Source organism: Emys orbicularis, chromosome 10, assembly GCF_028017835.1.
Source record: "Emys orbicularis isolate rEmyOrb1 chromosome 10, rEmyOrb1.hap1, whole genome shotgun sequence".
Taxonomy (NCBI): Eukaryota; Metazoa; Chordata; order Testudines; family Emydidae; genus Emys; species Emys orbicularis.
The window spans coordinates 27,944,908-27,963,942 of record NC_088692.1 but is presented as its reverse complement, the minus strand read 5'-3'; the positions used below and the strand labels follow the sequence as shown (position 1 = coordinate 27,963,942).

The 19,035-nt window shown below is 36.7% G+C and overlaps 1 protein-coding gene across 9 annotated transcripts in view; it reads left to right on the top strand.

Annotated features, from left to right (window-relative positions):
* RBFOX1 (RNA binding fox-1 homolog 1) overlaps window positions 1-19,035 on the top strand; it is a 414,111-nt gene that overhangs the window by 371,700 nt on the left and 23,376 nt on the right. For 6 of the 9 annotated variants that reach the window (XM_065412636.1, XM_065412632.1, XM_065412628.1 and 3 more), the window contains one exon: window positions 6,774-6,838. In XM_065412636.1, the coding sequence (XP_065268708.1) occupies window positions 6,774-6,838 (65 nt within the window). Of the gene's footprint in view, window positions 1-327; window positions 371-6,773; window positions 6,839-19,035 lie in introns of all 9 variants that reach the window. The other 3 variants (XM_065412634.1, XM_065412633.1, XM_065412629.1) reach the window with 1 other exon arrangement.

The window sequence follows — 19,035 nt, the reverse complement described above, 5'->3', positions numbered from 1 at the left end:
CACACAATCGTATATATAAAATATGTGTATAGATGGCTACATATATTTGTGTACATAACTGATTTTGTAACCCAAATGTATTTGATTTTCCATTTTTTCTTTTGACAAGTTCCTTGCTCATTTTAAATCATAACTAAGATTCCTTGGCAACTGACCAGTTACCCGTCCCTCACCTCTTTCTTGATTACTCTGTGCCATAATGCTTTGTAAAATATTGAAAGCAAACTTGTGAATGAATGGCTTTGGGGAATTTGTGTGACTTATGCATTTTTATTTATTTTAATTTTTTTTTTGCATTCAAATCGTTACATTTCTGTTTCCTTATAGAGTAGTGTATCAAGAGCCTGTGTATGGCAATAAGTTACCACAGGTATGAAGTACTGACTGATGAAAAAAACTCATCACATTGAATGTGGATTGCTGTGAAATCATACTAACAATCAAATTAATGGGGGGTTTTACATATACAAAATGAAAGGAATAGACCAGCAGCTGCATTTTATGGTTGGGGTTAATTATGCCACACAATTGCAGACATTTTAAAATTTGTGCCTCCCTCTTGAAATATGATGTATGTCCCATTTAAGGTCCAGTGTCAGTGGGAGTTTTGTCAGTGTCAGGACTGCATTATCACACATGCTGACTTTGTCTACATTTATGTTTTTAGGGAAATCTCAAGCGGTTACGGAACCACTGATGTAGTTTCACTAGTGGTAGCAATTGTTGGAGCACTAATGTAGAAAGGGCATAAGCATTTTTTGCCATAGTCAGAACATTCAAGACCAGAAGGGATCACCACTTCATCCAGTCTGACCTCCTGTATATTACCGGCCAACAACATCATCCAGCACCCACATGCTAAACCCAACAAAAGTACTACAGCCCACAGGAGTCTAAAATACTATGTTACACGGGCAGAGAATGGGAGGGACCAAGATGCACCAATGCCAAAGGACCCCACAATGGCAGGGAAATGATTAATTGAGAGAGACCCAGATAATCCTGGCAAGTGACCCGCACCCACATGCTGCAGAGGAAGGTGAAAAACCCTTAAAGTCACTGTAATCTGACCTGGAGGGAAATTCCTTCCTGACTCCACATATGCCAATCTAGATTCTGAATATGTGAACACGAACCAGCGAGCCAAGCATCTGAGAGAGAGAGAGAGAGAGACGCCTCAGAGCCCTGGCCCTCCTGGTTTTTTGATGTCCCATCTCCAGCTGTGGCCATCCCTGTTGTTTCAGAGGAAGGACATTCAAAAAAAAAAAAACACACCCAGAATAAATTGGAGGGAGGGTTAGGGAATCCCTTGCTGACCCCTGCAGGTGCCTGGTTGAAATCCTGAAGCTTGAGCTTTTAGGGAACCTAAGACATAAACCAGAAGTGAGCCCAATGGCTGTTGAGGCCTGCCCCTTATCACAAGCAACCCGTCATACAATTGCAATATGAATTCATCCAGCTCTCTTCTAAAACTCATTAAGTTGTTTGCCCCTGCAACTCCTTTTGAGAGGCTTTTCTAGAATCTCACCCCACTAATGGTGAGATGGTTAGAAATCTCCTTTTACTTTCCAGCCTGAATTTGTTCATGGTCAGTTTATATCCATTTGTTCTTTTGCCAACATTGTCTTTTAGCTTAAATAGCTCTTTACTATCCCTGGTATTTACTCCCTTAATGTATTTTATAGTTTTCCTTTGCTAGACTAAACAAGCCCAACTCTTCCAGTCTCCTCTTTTTAAGATAGTCCCTCCATTCCAGTGATCATCCTAGTTGCTCTTCTCAGCACTGTTTCAGTTTTAATTCATCTTTCTTTAACATGGTTGATCAGAATTGTACACAGTATCCCCAATGAGGTCTTACCAGTGCCTTCTTACAATGGCATTAATACTTCTCTATCTCTACTGGAAATGCTTTGCCTGATACATCCTAGGATCATATTTCCTTTTTCACTGTCGCATCACATTAGTGACTCATAGTCATCCAGAAATTGACCCACACAACCAGGTCTCTCTCCTCCATTGTTGCTTCCAACTGATGAGCCCCCCCCCAGCTTTTAGCAGAAATTCTTATTATTAGACCCTAAATGCATGACCTTGAACTTTGTACTATTACATTTCATCTCATTTCTCTACCTCCAGTCTTCCTGGTCATCCATGTCTTCTCTATTAAAATCTAATCCTCCTCTGTACTGACGGTGCCTTCCAAATTTGTATCATCAGCAAGTTTCATTAGCACATTCCTACTGTTTGTGCCAAGGCCATTAATAAAAATATTCAGTAAGATTGGTCCCAAGACTGATCCTTGAGGAGCTCTGCTCATGACTTTGCTCCTGTTCAATAAATCACCTTTCAGCATAACCCTTCTCTCCTTTATCCAGTTCCTTATCAACCTTACAATTCTTGTGCTGATCCCCATCTTCCCTAATTTAACTAATACTTTCTCATGTGGTTCTGTGTCAAATGCTTTACTGAATTCCAAGTATATTAGGTCTACTGCGCTTCCCTTATCTAAAAAAGATCAGTTATTTTCTCAAAGAAGGAAATCAGGTTAGTCTGGCATGATCTTCTCCTGTTGCATTACATCCCCTTTACCATGTACCTCCATTAATTTAATTATTCTTTCCTTCACAATTCGTTCTAAAGCCTTACAGACCTATTAGTCTGACCCCATTAGTATGCAATTGCCAAGACCACTCTTTTTTCTCCCTTTCTTGAATATATGTAAGATGTTAGCTATTTTCCAATGGGACAGTACTATCCTCAAATAGATAGTTATTAAAAATCCTTGCTACTGGACTAGCAATCTCATGTGCCAGTTCTTTCAATATTCTGGGATAGAAATTATCCGGTTCCGCTGATTTGAGTGCATTAAGCTCTTTAATTTTTTCTTCTACTTCAGATGTGGTCATTTCCAAACTCATTTCCATCAGCCGTACTGCCTCCATGCATGTGTTCTATATGATCCTTACTGAAAACGGAGGCAAATTATTTAGTTTTTGGTCCATACCTACATTGTCTTTAATTTCTTTCCGATCCACACTACATAGCGGTCCAACTTCATCTTCCTTAGTCTTATTTGAATTTCCTTGGCCAGACCTAATTCAGCTTGACTTTCAGCAGTTGTCACTTTATTCATACATTTGCTGACCTCCACAATGTAGCTTTCTTTGCTGATTAATGTCTTTTCCCATTCCCTAGAGGCTCTCTGATTACTCTTAATAACCTAAACAAACAGTGGTATGAATGCCTTTTCCTTGGGTACACTATGGCTTCCAGTGTTGCAACTGTTGTTGGAGCTTCACCACTTGCACTGAAACTATAGATGATTTCCCCAAAGTATGTTAACATAGACACAGTAATAGTGTTACAAATTATAAGTAGATATATTTCTTTGTTTCTTTTAAGGTGGAAACTGTGTAAATGATTGTTTTTCAAAATAAATAAAATTTCCACACATATTAGTCCAATATTTCCAGGTTTTTATAGCATATTCAATAAGGGGGGTAATAACATATTTCTATAAAAGTCAGAATAATTGTGCATTTGCTACGAAAATGCTAATTTGGCCAGATATTTTTCTGAGCATATGCTTTGAGACTATCCTAACGCTTATGAGTTTGGATAAATAAAATAAATAATTGCCTATATTAATGGTATTATGTACCCAAAATACAGTGTGGTGGATAAAATGTTCAACAGTAAATTCTATAACACTATAGACTAAAGCAGGAGAAGAGTGCATTTAATCTAATGTTCTAAAGAAATGTGTACATTATATATTATTGAGTATCCTGTGTCTGAGAAATAGATGAAGTTGAAAAGCTATAAACATAACCAGATGTCATGTTATAGCAGATATCTTGGATACATTTAGGTGGTTTTAACATTACATAATAGCTTAATTTGCATTTTAATTATTTGGATGACAGATTCTGGTCCTGATTCAGCAAAGTGTTTAAGTGCATGCTTAAATTTATTTCTTTGGGACTATTGCCATTCTTAAATATAAGCATGTGCCAAATTGTTTTGCTGAATTAGGGCCTCTGCTTGTAAATCACCTGTTGATCTTATAATAAATAAATAGTTAAAATTGTTTAAAATTTTGAAAAAATTCTAGTTATGCTCATTAACCTACAAACATGAGACCAATAAAGGTTATTAGAGTGACCTAACAGAGACAGACGTGTTTTTGATCATTATACAGTTTGCACACTTAAATTGATGAAATAAACAAATATGACACACTCAGATAGGTATTTCCCATTCAAAGCCCTTCCATATCAAGTCTCAAAATGCAGATGCCAAAGATTTTAGTCTCCCAAGAGCATTTAGTAAGCCTTTCAATAACATAGGACTCTGTTCAGACCAAAATTATGTTTATTTGTATCATTTTAAACTCAGTCTCTGCAGGGCTTCTTCCAAATTTAATCCTGATTGTTGAGTCAAAAGTAGCTTAACACACCTCCCAGGGAAGTCAAGCTTGGTTCTTTGGCGGCACCTCCTTAACTAGCACAAAGCAGAATGTTAAACCACTCCTATATTTAAATCTGGCCATACCGGTGATATCAGCCTACCGCATCTGGATATGTTTGAGAGAATGACACTTCTGTAGTCACACATGGTGCTCAATCCTTCAAAACCATAATCAGTCCCAATAAAATCAAGAAACCTGTTCATTTGGGTAAGGGTTTTCAGGATCGTGCCAGTGGTGACAAGCATACGGACCATATACAAGACTGACTGATTCAATAATATCGTACTGCATAATGACTTACAGTCCAACAGACATTCTTATGGTCTGGATTCTGAAGATAAATGAGTAACATTCTAAATCTATTTTTATCTTTAAGTCTACTGCCTGAGATTTGGGATGGTTTTGAGGCGTCAAAAAACAGGGAAAGTCTCTTGTTTTGTTTGCATCGCACATTTTTTTGCTATCTTTCTTCTGGTAGCCCATAGCGTGAGGAAAGTTTGCAATTTTTGTCATGAGCTCTGCCAGCTTCACTACTTTGTGGCTCAATTTGTGCTTGGTGCCATTATCTGACATTTGATTGCCCATACACAAGGTACCTGCAGGCAATATTTGCACATACTTTTTGAGATCTCAAGTAGTTTTTAATAAGATTCTATGTGCCTAGCTGCAGCTTGTGTTGGTAGCCAAGAAGAGTGCATAGGAATGCTGTCCTCCTTTCCTCCATTTTTACTGACATAAAAGTATCAGATGCTCAGAAGTAAGGAGGCATTCCATGTCAGTGCTTCTTAGCTGGCACAGAGATAGGACTTCATGCAAAAGAGATGGCACTTAAAATGTTATGCAAGCTATCTGTCTAAACCCATTGGTTGCCTGACATAAGTGCCTCCAGCAAGGCTGAATTTTATGAGAAGGCACCATAACAGATGGACACGAGAGTTTGAAATAAGAAATGTAGAGGTGCCTCAAGTATAGGTGAAGCTCCAAGCCTAGAGTGTCTATCTGGCTGTGTGTAGATGGGAAGCTTATGTGCTTACTGTTAAGGAGATGTGGCATCATCAGCCAAGCTGTATGTGGGACTGACTTTCAAAAAAATGTTTCTCAAAATTTCTGTTATGGTTGGAGGGATTAAATCAAGCAAAAGCCCTGAAGGGGGGGATAAGCTGGAATTTCCTGTGGAGAATCTCTAGAACAGTGGGCTAAATGAAGCCCTGTCAAGTTTCTCATAAACAGGTTATTTCATGAAGAGTAGTCTACTTAATACACTTTTTGTAATACAATATACAAAAAGCTATATTAAGTGCACTAAAAATATGCTACTATTTTCATGAGGGTTGGCAGACAGAAGCCCATTCCTCACACTTCTACATATATTTAGTGTGAACAGAGCCCTCAACAATAGGAGCACTCCATTTAAATACTCACTTTAACAACAGGGGGAAATGTCATTCAAAGCTGAGTGATCCAACTAGTTTTCTTTTTCATCTCTTTTTTAATTCTATGGGGACACACAATAGTTCCATGTCCCAGAGGATTATGGGATGGTGGATTCTAATTGGAACGTAAATGGTGTTTGTGTTATCTGTGGAGACTGGGCTCTGTTTGTTAATTGGCATGCTGAGATCATTTTGAAATGGTTGATATAACACCGTGGTCCATTGAACAGGAAGCTCTGCTATTTTCACAGTTTGATAATCAATGCATCACTGCACACAATTCCTTTCAAATGTGTGTGTTTGTTTGTCTGTTTGCTTAATTGAACAGCTGCAATTACTGTTACGTACAGCTGAATGTTAATTCAAGAGAAAGAAAAGAAATTCCTTCTTAGTTATGATTTTATTTACAAATTAGAAACCTATATAGAAGTTTTAATGCAGCAAAAATTTCATTGGTTTAATCAAACACATGCAAGGTATCATATTAAATCTAAAAAAATATTGTTAGCTTTGTAGTTTATTTTCTTTTAACTGATTTGTCACGGCTTTATTAACCTGCACTACACCTCATTGGTAAGGGAAATTGCTACCTGTAAACATAAAGAAAAATATTCTCAAAAACTTTTTTGATGAATGCAGTCCATTGATTAGCCTGATCTTTGGGTCAAATTAAATCTTAACATGCAGGAACTGATTGGGTTTGTGATCAGCTCTGCTTAACAACCTTGTGAAATATTTCATATATAGTCCAACCCCTTAATTGGACTTATAGCATGAAAAGAACATTCCAAATAGTTGCTGATAAATTTTGGAAAATATTAATTTAGACTGCTGTAGCAATGCAATTAGAATGTAAGTTTGTGTTTCAGGGTGGTTATGCTGCCTACCGGTATGCCCAGCCTGCCACTGCCACTGCAGCTGCCTACAGTGACAGGTAAGACCTAATTTACTGCTAATAAATACTTAGCATACAGGAAGTGGAAAATAAGTCTCGTAACTGTTTTGTTGCTCTGCAGATGACTATGGTGTATAAAGTTAGGCTGTATTGTTATGAAGAGCTATAAATAGAGAGGTAATGATTAAGTATCAGGCATAAGATACACACACTTTCCTGGGTTGCAGATCAGCCACTTTACTATGAGATAACAATAGTCTGTGACCCTTTTACAGTGTAGATAAATAAATGTACAGCTCCATAATGGTCTGCTGCTTAAGATCATAATTTGTCATAACAATACTTTTTCAGTTAATTTAGAACCTGCTCCTCTATGGTGTTGAGTACCTTCCATTTTCACTGACTCCTGTTGAAGTCAATGGGAGTTCAGGCCATCGAAGACAAATGATGATTCTCCCAGTTAGCTGGCTTCCAAACATTTCATTTATTTGAGTGTTTCTATAAAGACAAGTCAATCTACTTGTCTTCCCTTTTTTTGAAAAAACAAAACAAAACAAAAACCCAACTTTTAAATCATGGTATCAAAATTGGGTAAATACACTGCTGACAAAGTGGAGAATTTCTTAAAATCAATATAGCCCAATCCTGCAGACACACACTCTTAATTTTATGCAGTGTCAGTAGTTTCATTAAAGTCGATGGTATTGCTCATAGGATGAAATCTTGGCCCCACTGAAGTAGGTGGCAAAACTTCCATTGACTTCAGTAAGGCCAGGTTTTTGCAACACTGTGTAAAGGTAAGCATGTGCATAAAAAAGGATCTGGGCCTAATTTTGTAATGAAAAAGAAGAATGTACTTCTTCACTGGAAATTCATTCTTCAGAAGTTGTATCTGTAGGAAAATCTGCAGTACCCATTGATACTTTTCAAATGGTTTAAGAGTTTACAACACACAATAGAAGTGGGGCATCTATTTTGTAAAAGATAGCTATGTGTATATTTTGCTTCACAGTGTCAGAAAGAGCAAAGGACCCATTTCTGTACTTAGGACAAGAAAATCTTTCATTGAAATCAGTGAGAAATTTTCTTGCAACTTGAGTATAAATTTAGACTTGTATTAGGTGCTAAAATGGTCATTATTATTGGTTCTTTATGTTTCTGTTCCTTAAAGAAAACAACAGAATAAGAAATAGCGAAGGATTTCTTAGAATGAAGTGCTGTCCATGGATTGTGTTTTCTGAGAAAAATGGAACACAGTGTGAATGTTAAAATGCTATGCATGCATAATTGCCTTTAAAAATGCTTATTCTGGTAATAAGATATATTAAAAAAAGTTTGGTGAATAAAAACAATTTGCATGTGTGGCTGAGGCATGCTGTGTGAGACAGGTAAGCAAGTTTCTTTATATGAATTCCGGATCAGTAATGTCAATCAGATATTGCTGTTTGCACCTTGTTTGTGATGTACTCTTTCTATGCAGGGTAACCTACCATATGGAGTGCTACTCAGTAGTTTTCATTTCATTTCCACAAAGGTGTGTTGTTAGCATGTTGCAGCTACGGTATTTTTTGTGAGCTTCAAATGCAAAACTAGTTCCCGATCCTAAAAAGTTTTTAAAACCAAAAAGGCAAAATCATAAATAATCTCCTATTGCTAGTCCTTTTTTTGCCAGATATTGTTCAGATCTCTCTTTGTCAGTTAAAAGGGTTTGCTTGTTGCTATAATGAAAGGTTGTAGATTTACATAGTACTTAGGGGAAGTGAACAATATCAAGATGAAGCCTAAATGCTTTAATTATCAACTAATGAACCTACTTATAAAACAAACAGAAAAATCAGATACCATAAGGTAAAATATAAGATTTTTACCTATTCTGCTATATTGATAATGGTTGGCGAGAGAGAAAGTGAGTCAACCTGACTAATAAAAATAATCATGACATTGGAAAAAAAACTTAATAAAGGAAAAGATATAGTATGATTAAATTCTGTAAAAGAAGATTGAGATGGTATCTATAGTAATGCAGTAGTTACAACCCTTAATTATTTTATATGAAAAATATTTCTAGCATACTGAATTTTCAAATATACTCTTTGTGTATAATTAGAATTGAAATAACTTGAGCCTGCTGCATAATTACAGGTATCTGAAATTGATTAATTTCTTTTGATTTTTTTAAATTTGACTTCTCAGTTAAATGTGTTTACCCCCAATTGAATAAAGTTTTTTGGGTTAATTACAAAGATATAATTTTGCTTACTTTTCTCTATTGGGGAATCCTAAAACTAGTTTTAAAAAAGAAATCCTGCAAAAACTTTGTTGCATATATGAAACTATATGCAAACACGGATACCTCAAATTACAGTCAATTACAAATTTATTTGTTCATTTTATTAACTTTTCACTGAATTTTCATTAAAGGATGTGAGTTTTTTGTCAGAAAATTAGGGTTTTTTTTTAGAGTCCTCATTCCCTAAGCATTTTGCAAATTAGAATTTGGCAAAAATTGAGTTAATCTCTAATACTAAATGCAAATGCTGAAATACAGGACAACCACTAGTATCCTTTCTTCTACATGTAACCATCACTTGCTGTCTTGTGCTACATATGAGTATTACACATTTGGTCACACAATGTTCATTTTTGTAGTGGATATGAGTCCCCATTCTCAGCCAGATATATTTATTGTATATGTTAATACAATGCCCAGGCAAACACTGAATGCCACCAAGCATATACTGTGATGCAGTGCTCTAGCATGGAAAGACTACTTGAAAAAAAAAGTACTGTTTGGGTCACAGATCATATACATGATGAGTGACAAGGTCCCTATCTTGACACACTGTCTTAAGTGAGGAGATGGAAAGAGTAACTGTTTGGATTGGATGCATATTTTGTTAATAGAAAAACAGGAGGTGAACAGAAAGATTTGGGAATCCAGAGTCAATACCTCAAGTCATTGGATAATGATTGGTGCTGTAGAACTGTTGTGAGGAAACATAATAGTATCCTTGTTTGTCACACTTGGAAAGATTGCTGGATATAGGCAATGAACAACAAATATGGAGAAAGAGACTAAGGTGGCAAGGAAAGATGATGAACCTTGTAAAAAAATTAAGTAGTTTTTAACAGAAGAAAACATACATATGTAATGACAGTCAGTTTCAATCAAAACTGAAATAGGCCTTATAGATTTCTCCACTCACTTATCAAACCTGTAAAAAGAGAAAAGTCGGCTTTATTTATAAAGCAATATAGTAAGAAATCATTTTACAACTTCAGGAAGGAAACGGAGCTACATGTTTTCTCTATGCAGTCTATCACTTTATTAAATTAAACTTAAAGCTTTGAGCTTTTTGAAGAATTTGATCAAAACCTTCAGATTTTTAACAGTCTAGTTTAAAATGTTTCTCAGAAATTCCTTTCCCTTCCAACTGATAACTGAGGGGGGTGGGGGCACGTAGTATTTAGGTCTATATATGTTTTGTATCAATCTTGAACTTTGACCTCTAAGCTCTTAAACCTGAGAGGCTGATTAAAGGAAAACAATTTTAAAGGTATACAAAATACATTAAAACAGATATGTTAATTTTAAGTACAGATTTTATTTGATTTTTAGGTTACATTTTAAAAAGTACTTAAAATATAGATGCTAGTAAAGGCTTAAATCTAAGTCTGACTTAAAGAAAACTGGCAAAGCTATCAAATTTTATTTTCATGAGGTAGAACCAGTCAAAGCATGGCAGTGGGGCGTATCGTCATTTTGTCATTGCATGTTCACTTGATGTTGCTAGTATGTCTGTAATGCTGTATCGGATTTGACAGATCCATCACATTAGCTCAGTGAATGGCTTGCTTGAATTAAGCCCAAGGGCAAATTTATTCACATTGATTGGCTATTGGTTTTGTGTTTTATGACTTGATTGTTGCATCTCTGATCAGAATAAGAAAAATGTTCCTTTCTTGCATATTAACTTTAACAGCAAATATGTGTTTAAATATATGTGGTGGTGTATGAAAGCTTTTAAAACAAGTTAAGCCTTGTCTGGAAGGCAAAATTATTTTCACTTGTACTGCTTGCTAACAATATAATACTTATTTAATGATAATTATGTGTGTGTTTATGAATGTGTATCAGGGTATTCATATATACACACACTTCATCCCCACCCCCCAACCCACACACACACACACACACACATGTAGTGAGGTAGTTTGCTCTGAGACTTCAAAGTATTTATATATTGTCTAATTGAAATCTCACTCAAGTAAGTAGAAGGACTCCTATTGACTTCATTGGGGTTTGGATCAGACCCATAGACGCTGGAAACTGGATTTTCTTTCTATGTATTATACAATTTGAAAAAATAAGAGATGATAGTAAGGTGTATAATAAAACATTTTACACACACAATGCACTTTGTAGTGTAAAAAAGGACCTTTTTGTTTGTTTGTTTTCGTGGTATATGTTCTTTGGACACATACAGAATTTTGTATAATACCTGGAAACAGGAAACTTATCATACAGAGGTTGTATTTTAAGATAGTCTTATCACTTCAGTGCAAAATCCCAGTTATTCCAATCTTTTTATCTTTAAAATGACTAATTTATTTATTTTTGTCAAACTGGTAACGTATATAGATACAGAAGTTAATAACGCTATCCAGCTGTTCTTTTTGATTAAGGAGTTGACAATAGTACTTGATATTTGTAATCAATAATCCCAATAATAAAATACTTAGACATATAAAGTTAACTGAAGACATGTTATCAAAGGCTCAAAAAAAAAAAAAATTGATTGGCTTAGGTAGATTTAGGCAAATTGTTAAATATTTTAGGCTTTAAATATCTTTACATTTGTGAATAAATAATGAAGAAAGACAGTGTAATAATTTCATTAAAATGATGTTCCTTTTTATTGGGAATCTCACCAATTGATATATAATAAAAATTCAGGATTTAATGGCATATAAAATATAATAGTACCTTGAGCCAAAGTTTAATTTACCATTAAAGCATTTTATAGAAAGACTGATATTTTAAATAGTTGTAGTCAATATATTTAATAGGCACACTTTTTCATCAGATGCAGGAGAAACACTTTCTATGGATTAATATTCTATGTAAAAATTAATAAGGTTGGACAAATGAGTTAAAAACCCCAAACAAACCCAAGACATCCCTCTAGTCCCAACTGGAATCTCCAAACCATTTTTTGAAGTTTGCCCATCTATACATGTTCACTAAGCAAATATATGTGATAATTAGAAGGATCCCAGGAAGTGGGAGGTGAAGATCAGTTATCCTAAACTGATTAACGTAGTTTGAGCATCTGTACGAATGTGCTCACACTTTGAGATTCAGTTGAGATATATTGGCAGCTTGACAGGAATCCAAAGACTGCATTCAAGTTTGCATAACATACTGTAGTCATAATGATATATAACACTTATGCAGTGCTTGGCATCTTCAAAGCACTTTTGAAACATTTAGGGCCTAATACAGTGGGAGTTGGATTGGGCCTTTACTCATTCTGATAGCCATCTGTGGTAGCTAAATATACTAGAGAGCAAGAGCAGACTTGGACTTTTACACATTAGACTCCTAGGTCTGTATTTTTACATCTATAACTACATATTCCACATTTGGCACTCAGATTATTCCATGGGCACGCTTGGCTTAGATGTGAAAATGTAGCTGTTACAGAACAGTTTGGTGAAGGAATTAGGAGGAATGTGGACAATGAGTACAAGGGAAAAAACCAGGATTTAGTTGGAAGAAAAGATTCAAGTGATAGAGCTAAAAATATAAGCATGGAGAGTGAGAGAAATTAAATCTAGGGAGTTATCTGCAGAACAAATGATAGGAGTTTACAGAAGTAAGACAACATTAATGAATTGCAAAATTATTCTGTAATAATTGGAACAGTGTGCAATCATTAAATTTTGCAGCTTTCCCCAAATAGATAAATAATATTGTATATCTTCATTTAGAAGCCATTCTCATTTAGCAGCTACCCCTTTCCTATGTAAACCACAAGGGAAAACAATTAAATTTCATACAGACTGGAGATAACTAGTAGAACTACAAAGCTATATTTTACAGAGCTAATACTGATTTACAACTACGTTGCTCAAGTTTTACATGAGGTATACTGAAATCAGTGGAGTTACACTCATGCAAAGCAGGAATAATGTAGTGGTGAATCAGGTTCCCCTTTGCCTGAAGCAGTGGTGTTCGCCTTTTACAGATATATTCTCACTTAAGAGGTTGCATCATCTGTATTGGCTACTAATCCCATTCTTTGCCATCTTTGAAAAAAAGAGCTATTCTTCAGAGTCCCAAAAAGTAAGGACAAGCCTGGATTAAGATTTAAAATATAGCCTGGCACTTAGCTTGGGGGGAAAGGAAGAGAAGAAATAAAAATTGAGAGAAAAGGTAGAGGAAAACTACAGCCAATATTTCCATACATGGTTACCTGAAGTTGAGTGCCTAGGTCCGTATTTGGGCACCTAAATAGGTGTCCTGATTTGTAAAGGTGCTGAGCACCCAGTAGGGTCTACTGATTTCAGTGAGAGCTGCCAGGTGCTTGACACATCTGGAAATCAGGCCACCTATTTAGGTGCCAGATATGGATTTAGGCACCCATTTTTAAAAAATCTTGGCCTACATCAGAAAATATTTTGAGTTGTAACTTTTGAGTGGTCTTGCTTCAGTTATTTACAGATGGACACTTAGTGGCATATAGATGTGATAATGAATATATTCCTTAGGTACCTTTTAGTGTTTTCCCCCCTTTTTTAACAAAGAGAAAAAAGTACTAAAATGTATATTTTAAGAAACAGTTACATATTTACCGAATACTTTATAATGTCTTCCTCTGAATTGTTACAGAATGTTGGTGGAATATGTAATGTTGGTTTTTAGATGTGTAATATTCACCAGACTGGGTAAATGTGGAGTCAGGGAGTTATAAAACATAGATTCTCAACCCAACAGACCAAAACTGTTATTTGGTCACTGCTTGTGCCACTGATATGCTGGACCATATCAGCGCCTTTGGTCATGTCAAGGCCTAATTACAGTTTTTAATTTTCAGATCATTGACTCGATAGACCACAAAAAAGTAGATTAAAACATGCTATACAAGTATCGTGAACCTAAGTGCCCCAACTCTGACAGTTGTAAAAGCTGGGAAGGAATTTAGTATATTATGTAATGGGGAGAGAGAATAATGGAATGAGGAGCTATGAGTACAGTATAGGAAATCAATGGCAATCCAGAGCAATTTGTGGGGAGGTGAAAACATACTAAACGAGCATCCTTAAAATGATATTACCTAGAGAAAGTGAACTTAAGAAAGTAGTAATTAACAATCTTACATTTATCTGCGGAAGCCCCTTTCATCTCAAAGGATCCCAAAGAACTTGATTACCTGTATATTCACAGATAAATCTCTTCACATAACTGAAATGCTGTCAGCTGTAGGATGTAGTTTTGGTAAACAGGCAGATAATCCAAGTACTGAACAGCTTAGCAAAGGATGTCAAGGAAAACCCTTGCTTTTATGAAAAGTGTCATGGGATCTTTCACATACATGCAGAACGTCATAGGACCTTTATTTTAAAGGTCTCATGCAAAGGCCCATCAACCTGTAGACCTTCATGAAATTCATTTTATCTGTCTTGGATGAGGGGTTGAGTTGGCCCTGACAAAGTATTTAATATACAATATTTTGACCATTAATTTCTCTCCTCCAACTGTAATGTAAAGTGATAAGTCAACCTGATGGCTATTATGGTGTGAACAAAGACAACATCATAAAATAGAAAGTAAAAGTGTGTTATCATACGAGTCAGAAGATAAAATAATTTGAAAGGTAGCTTAAAGAATTTGATATCACTTACCTCTGTACTAAAGAAGATTGGTAAAACCGTATCATATATGAATCAGTGAGTAAATAAGGGAACTTCATGATATTATTGAGGGATAGTGATATTGCACTAAAGAATTAATATGAAATATCAGTGAATTATTATCATATATATAAAGATGACATGAAATCCATTACAAATTTCAAAAATCAATTCTATTCTATATTTTACATGAAAATGTTCACAAAGTTCTGAATAGACAAAGAGTCTGGTTCTCATTTACACTAAGGCCAATTTACACTGTTCTAGCAGTGCTCCAAAGAGTCCTTAAAATAGATGCAAATATATACTCACATTAAGGCCCCTTTATGCTGATAAACCAATATAAAATAGCCTTGGTGTAAAGAGAATCAGGCTCAACATTTTCAAATGTGGATGCTTAAATTTAGATACCTAAGTGGCCTGATGTTCAAAGATGCTGAGCAGCCACAACTCCTATTGACTTCAGTGGGAGTTGCAGACTCTCAGCACTTCTGAAAATCAGGTCACTCATTTAGTTGTTCACATATGGATTGAGGTGCCTTATTTTAAGCACCCAAGTTTGAAAATATTTACCATAGTCAAAATGCCAAAATAATTAGGGTATAATCCTGCTCTTATTGAAGACAGACCAAGTTGTTGGTATTTATTCTTAAAGCACTACTCCTTAGTTCTTTAATACAAATATCTGCCATTGACATAATTTTGGATACAGTTCTGCACATGCACAGAAATCCCACTGAAATATTAAGTAAAATATTACTTAATATTACACCTCTACCCCGATATAACGCTGTCCTCGGGAGCCAAAAAATCTTACCACATTATAGGTGAAACCATGTTATATCAAACTTGCTTTGATCTGCCGGAGTGCGCAGCCCCGCCCCCCCGGAGCGCTGCTTTACCGCGTTATATCAGAATTCGTGTTATATCAGGTCGCGTTATATCGGGGTAGAGGTGTACTTTGACTGTGGGTCAAAAATGTGTGTCAAAAAATAAAGCATGTTTACAGAAACTTTGGTGAGAGAATAGTTATAGAAATTTCAGCAGTTGTTAATTTAAGCAAATTCTGTCCAAATTGTGACAAAATCTTTGAAATTTAAATTGGGATGGTAAGTTTCCCTTATTGCTGCACCATATTCTCACCGCTCTTGAGACTTCACATTTCAGCAACTTTGTAAAAGAGAATTTTCCCCCCTCTTGCCACAATTTTTTTGTTGAAAGTGAAAGGCGCTTTTAGTAGTGAAAATCTCTCCTTTCTGGGACAGTGGTGGCATTAGGCACCTGCAACCCATGCAATTACAGGGACCTGTGAGGCAGCAAGAGGCCGCCTGAAAGTCAGGTCTGGCCTGCTGGGAGTCAGCTGCTCTATCTGCTCAGTGCTGCCCAGGGCTCAAAATGCTGGGCTCTACACAGGGTGACCTTGCCCGCTCCCAAGGGACAAATACCGCCACTGTTCGGGCTGAAATTGAAGCACTCCTGCCTGGTTCACATTCACAAAATTGTGTGCAGGAACCACCTGAAGGGACATCTCTTGACTCCACTGGGTCTCCTCTACTCTCCCTGGTGCTTGGCTCCTGCTGGAACCATAATATTGTTGACTAGATCCCCCTGCAGCTGTTCAGTACCAGCCACTGAGGGGACCTAGACAGAAGTAATACAGAGGCATTAATTTGATTGCTTCACTTGGCAAGAAGAGGGGCTCTTCTTTCAACATGAGGCAATACTCCCCACATACTACATTATTACAGTACTGGATTTTGGTGCAGAAATCCATATACAGGGCCTCCACCTCTTCTAGCCTCACTTCAAAATCTACAAAAGGACATCCCCCAGGAGGGGAGGAATGGCGGCAAACTTGGGTGACATTCCTTTACTTCCAGACTGAAAGTGGGAGATCCAGGTGCAGAACATCATGGTAGTTTTCACATCTGAATATTTGTGAAACAAAAACAGTCACTTCCTATGTTCCCCTACCCCATCTTAGTCACATTTGTCAGTTAGGTTTGTCAGTGAACTGCTTGGGTAAAAATTGTCTGGTACAAACGAGATTAGTATGATAGTAAAGATTTTCCCAGTGTAATTCAATTCAACCAACTTTCTTGGATACCGCTGGATGAATACAAGCCAAGAAAAGAGCTGTTTTGTTTATAATTTACTTTGACTTCATTTAAGAGAGTATTTGATTTCTGGGTATAACTGTAAAGTTGTTAAGTTGTCTCCATGTATTGTGATTTAAATGCTACAAGTATGATAATGGACTTTGATCTTACAGTTACTGGAAATATAAAACAAGATAATAGCAAAGTCAGCATTCTTACAATACATATTAAACTAAATGTCAACATGTTGCAGTTCTTTAATAGCCTTGATACTGAAATTCAGGAGAAGGAAGAGGGAGGAATTCTTCATAAAAGGATTTTAGAAAGAGATTCTGAAACCTTTCTCTGTAAATTATTGTTAAGAACACTATTCAGCCAGCCAACCATCAGTCTGGTTGGAATTCTCCCTAACAAACAAACAAACAAACAAACAAAACCCTGAAAGTTTTAGAGCATGCCGAAAACCTAAAGTATTTAAAATAATTTCATTTAGAAATGTATAAATCTCAGATCACACTTATGGGCTGTCATTGCCACTGATACAGAGGGCCATATCCTCAGCTGGAGTAAATTGGCATCATTCCATTAAAGTCATTAGCTTCAAAGGAGCTGCATCAATTTACAACAGCTGAGAAACTGGTCCATAAAACCTAACTACTGACCTTTTGTGTTAGTAAAACCCTTGCTGCTTTTTACCAGAGAAGGGCTGCTAATGGCAGATAGGCTAATACTTCCCACTGTAATTTCTGCTCAATACTGTATTTGTTTCAGTTCTAATCTGCTATGTATTGTTGCTATGCACTGTTTCCCACAGTTGCCATGTTACATTCAGAGGTGGCTACACTTCAGTGACAAGGAAAGTGATTCGGGTATAGTTTATAAAGTCAGTGACTAAAGTTCAAGAGCTTCTGTGAGTTTGAGCCCCATTTGTTAGACAGTTCTAATGGTTTATGTTTATACATTTTTCTTTTATGCTTTGTATTTCGTAGGGCTATTGTAATTTTGTGTGTGCGCGCCCACAGTCCTTGAAGCCTTTAAACCCTTCCTGTCTTCTACAGAGGTTTCTGTCTCTCACCAAACAGAATTTACCCTGGTAGAACAGGAGGGATTGTAAGGTTCTAGGAGTGTTGGGGTAATTTTTTGTGCATGTTAAAGGTTTCTTTTTAATGTAATGCTACATACTAAATCTAACAGATTACATTACAACCCCTACAAAGTAACATCAAGGGCCAAATTGTGGCCTAGGCATATAAGAGAAGGTAGGGCACATACAATCCTTCATGGCCACACAGGGTTTTAAGCAGGGTTGTATGTGCCCTACCTGCCTCTCTGCTACAGACTTGGAGAGAGAGAGAGAGAGAGAGAGAGAGGGATTGCACACACATAACCCCCCAACAGAGAGATGGGCAGGGAGTGGGCAAAGACTTGTGCAGCTGAACTGTCACGGGTGTAGTAATCTACTATTAGGAAAGGTCAGTAGCAAATTACCACTCTCGAAGAAGGAAAGGGGGAACAGACAAGGAAAGGTGCCTGAAATAGAATTCTTTCCCTGGGGTGGTGAAGCTACATCCAACGTTTACACGGGGCAGATTGCATAGGCACAATCTAGCCTGAAAATGGGGTGGATTAAGGCCAAATGGCACCTCAATCCACCAAATCATGTAGGTACCTGGGACTCTTACTCCCAACCTGTTAGCCTCCTGCATCCCAGACAGTGCCTTCTATGCAGATCTTTTCCTTCCCCCAAATGAGCCGTTGCCTGTCACTTCTGAGCCCTCAGTCTTCCTCCTTAAAGGAGCCCAGTGCTGTTTACACCAACAAAGGGCCAGCTGGCAGCAGTTAGCTTTGCCCTACATCATCACCTACATTACAGTAATCTTCTGCTGTTTGATCCCCATTTTACCTTAATCTGCCACTTGGTTTGGGAGATATGCTGAAGTTGTACTTGTGCATAATTACATGTAACTAAGCAGCAGAGCATGGTGAATGGTGTAAAAATGTTTCCACAAACCTTCATTCACATTTTTAAATGAAGGGACACTCCCTTCCTGCAGCACATTGTGGGATTCTAAAACTCCAGAATTGTATCAAAAAAATCAGAATGGAATTTCTGTGGCTATGCTCACACCCTTTGATGTTCGCAGTCTGTGAAATGTCTAGTGAACAAGATTCCTGGCATGAATGTTTGAGAGGAGAGAGAATTTTAAGAGAACATTGGTA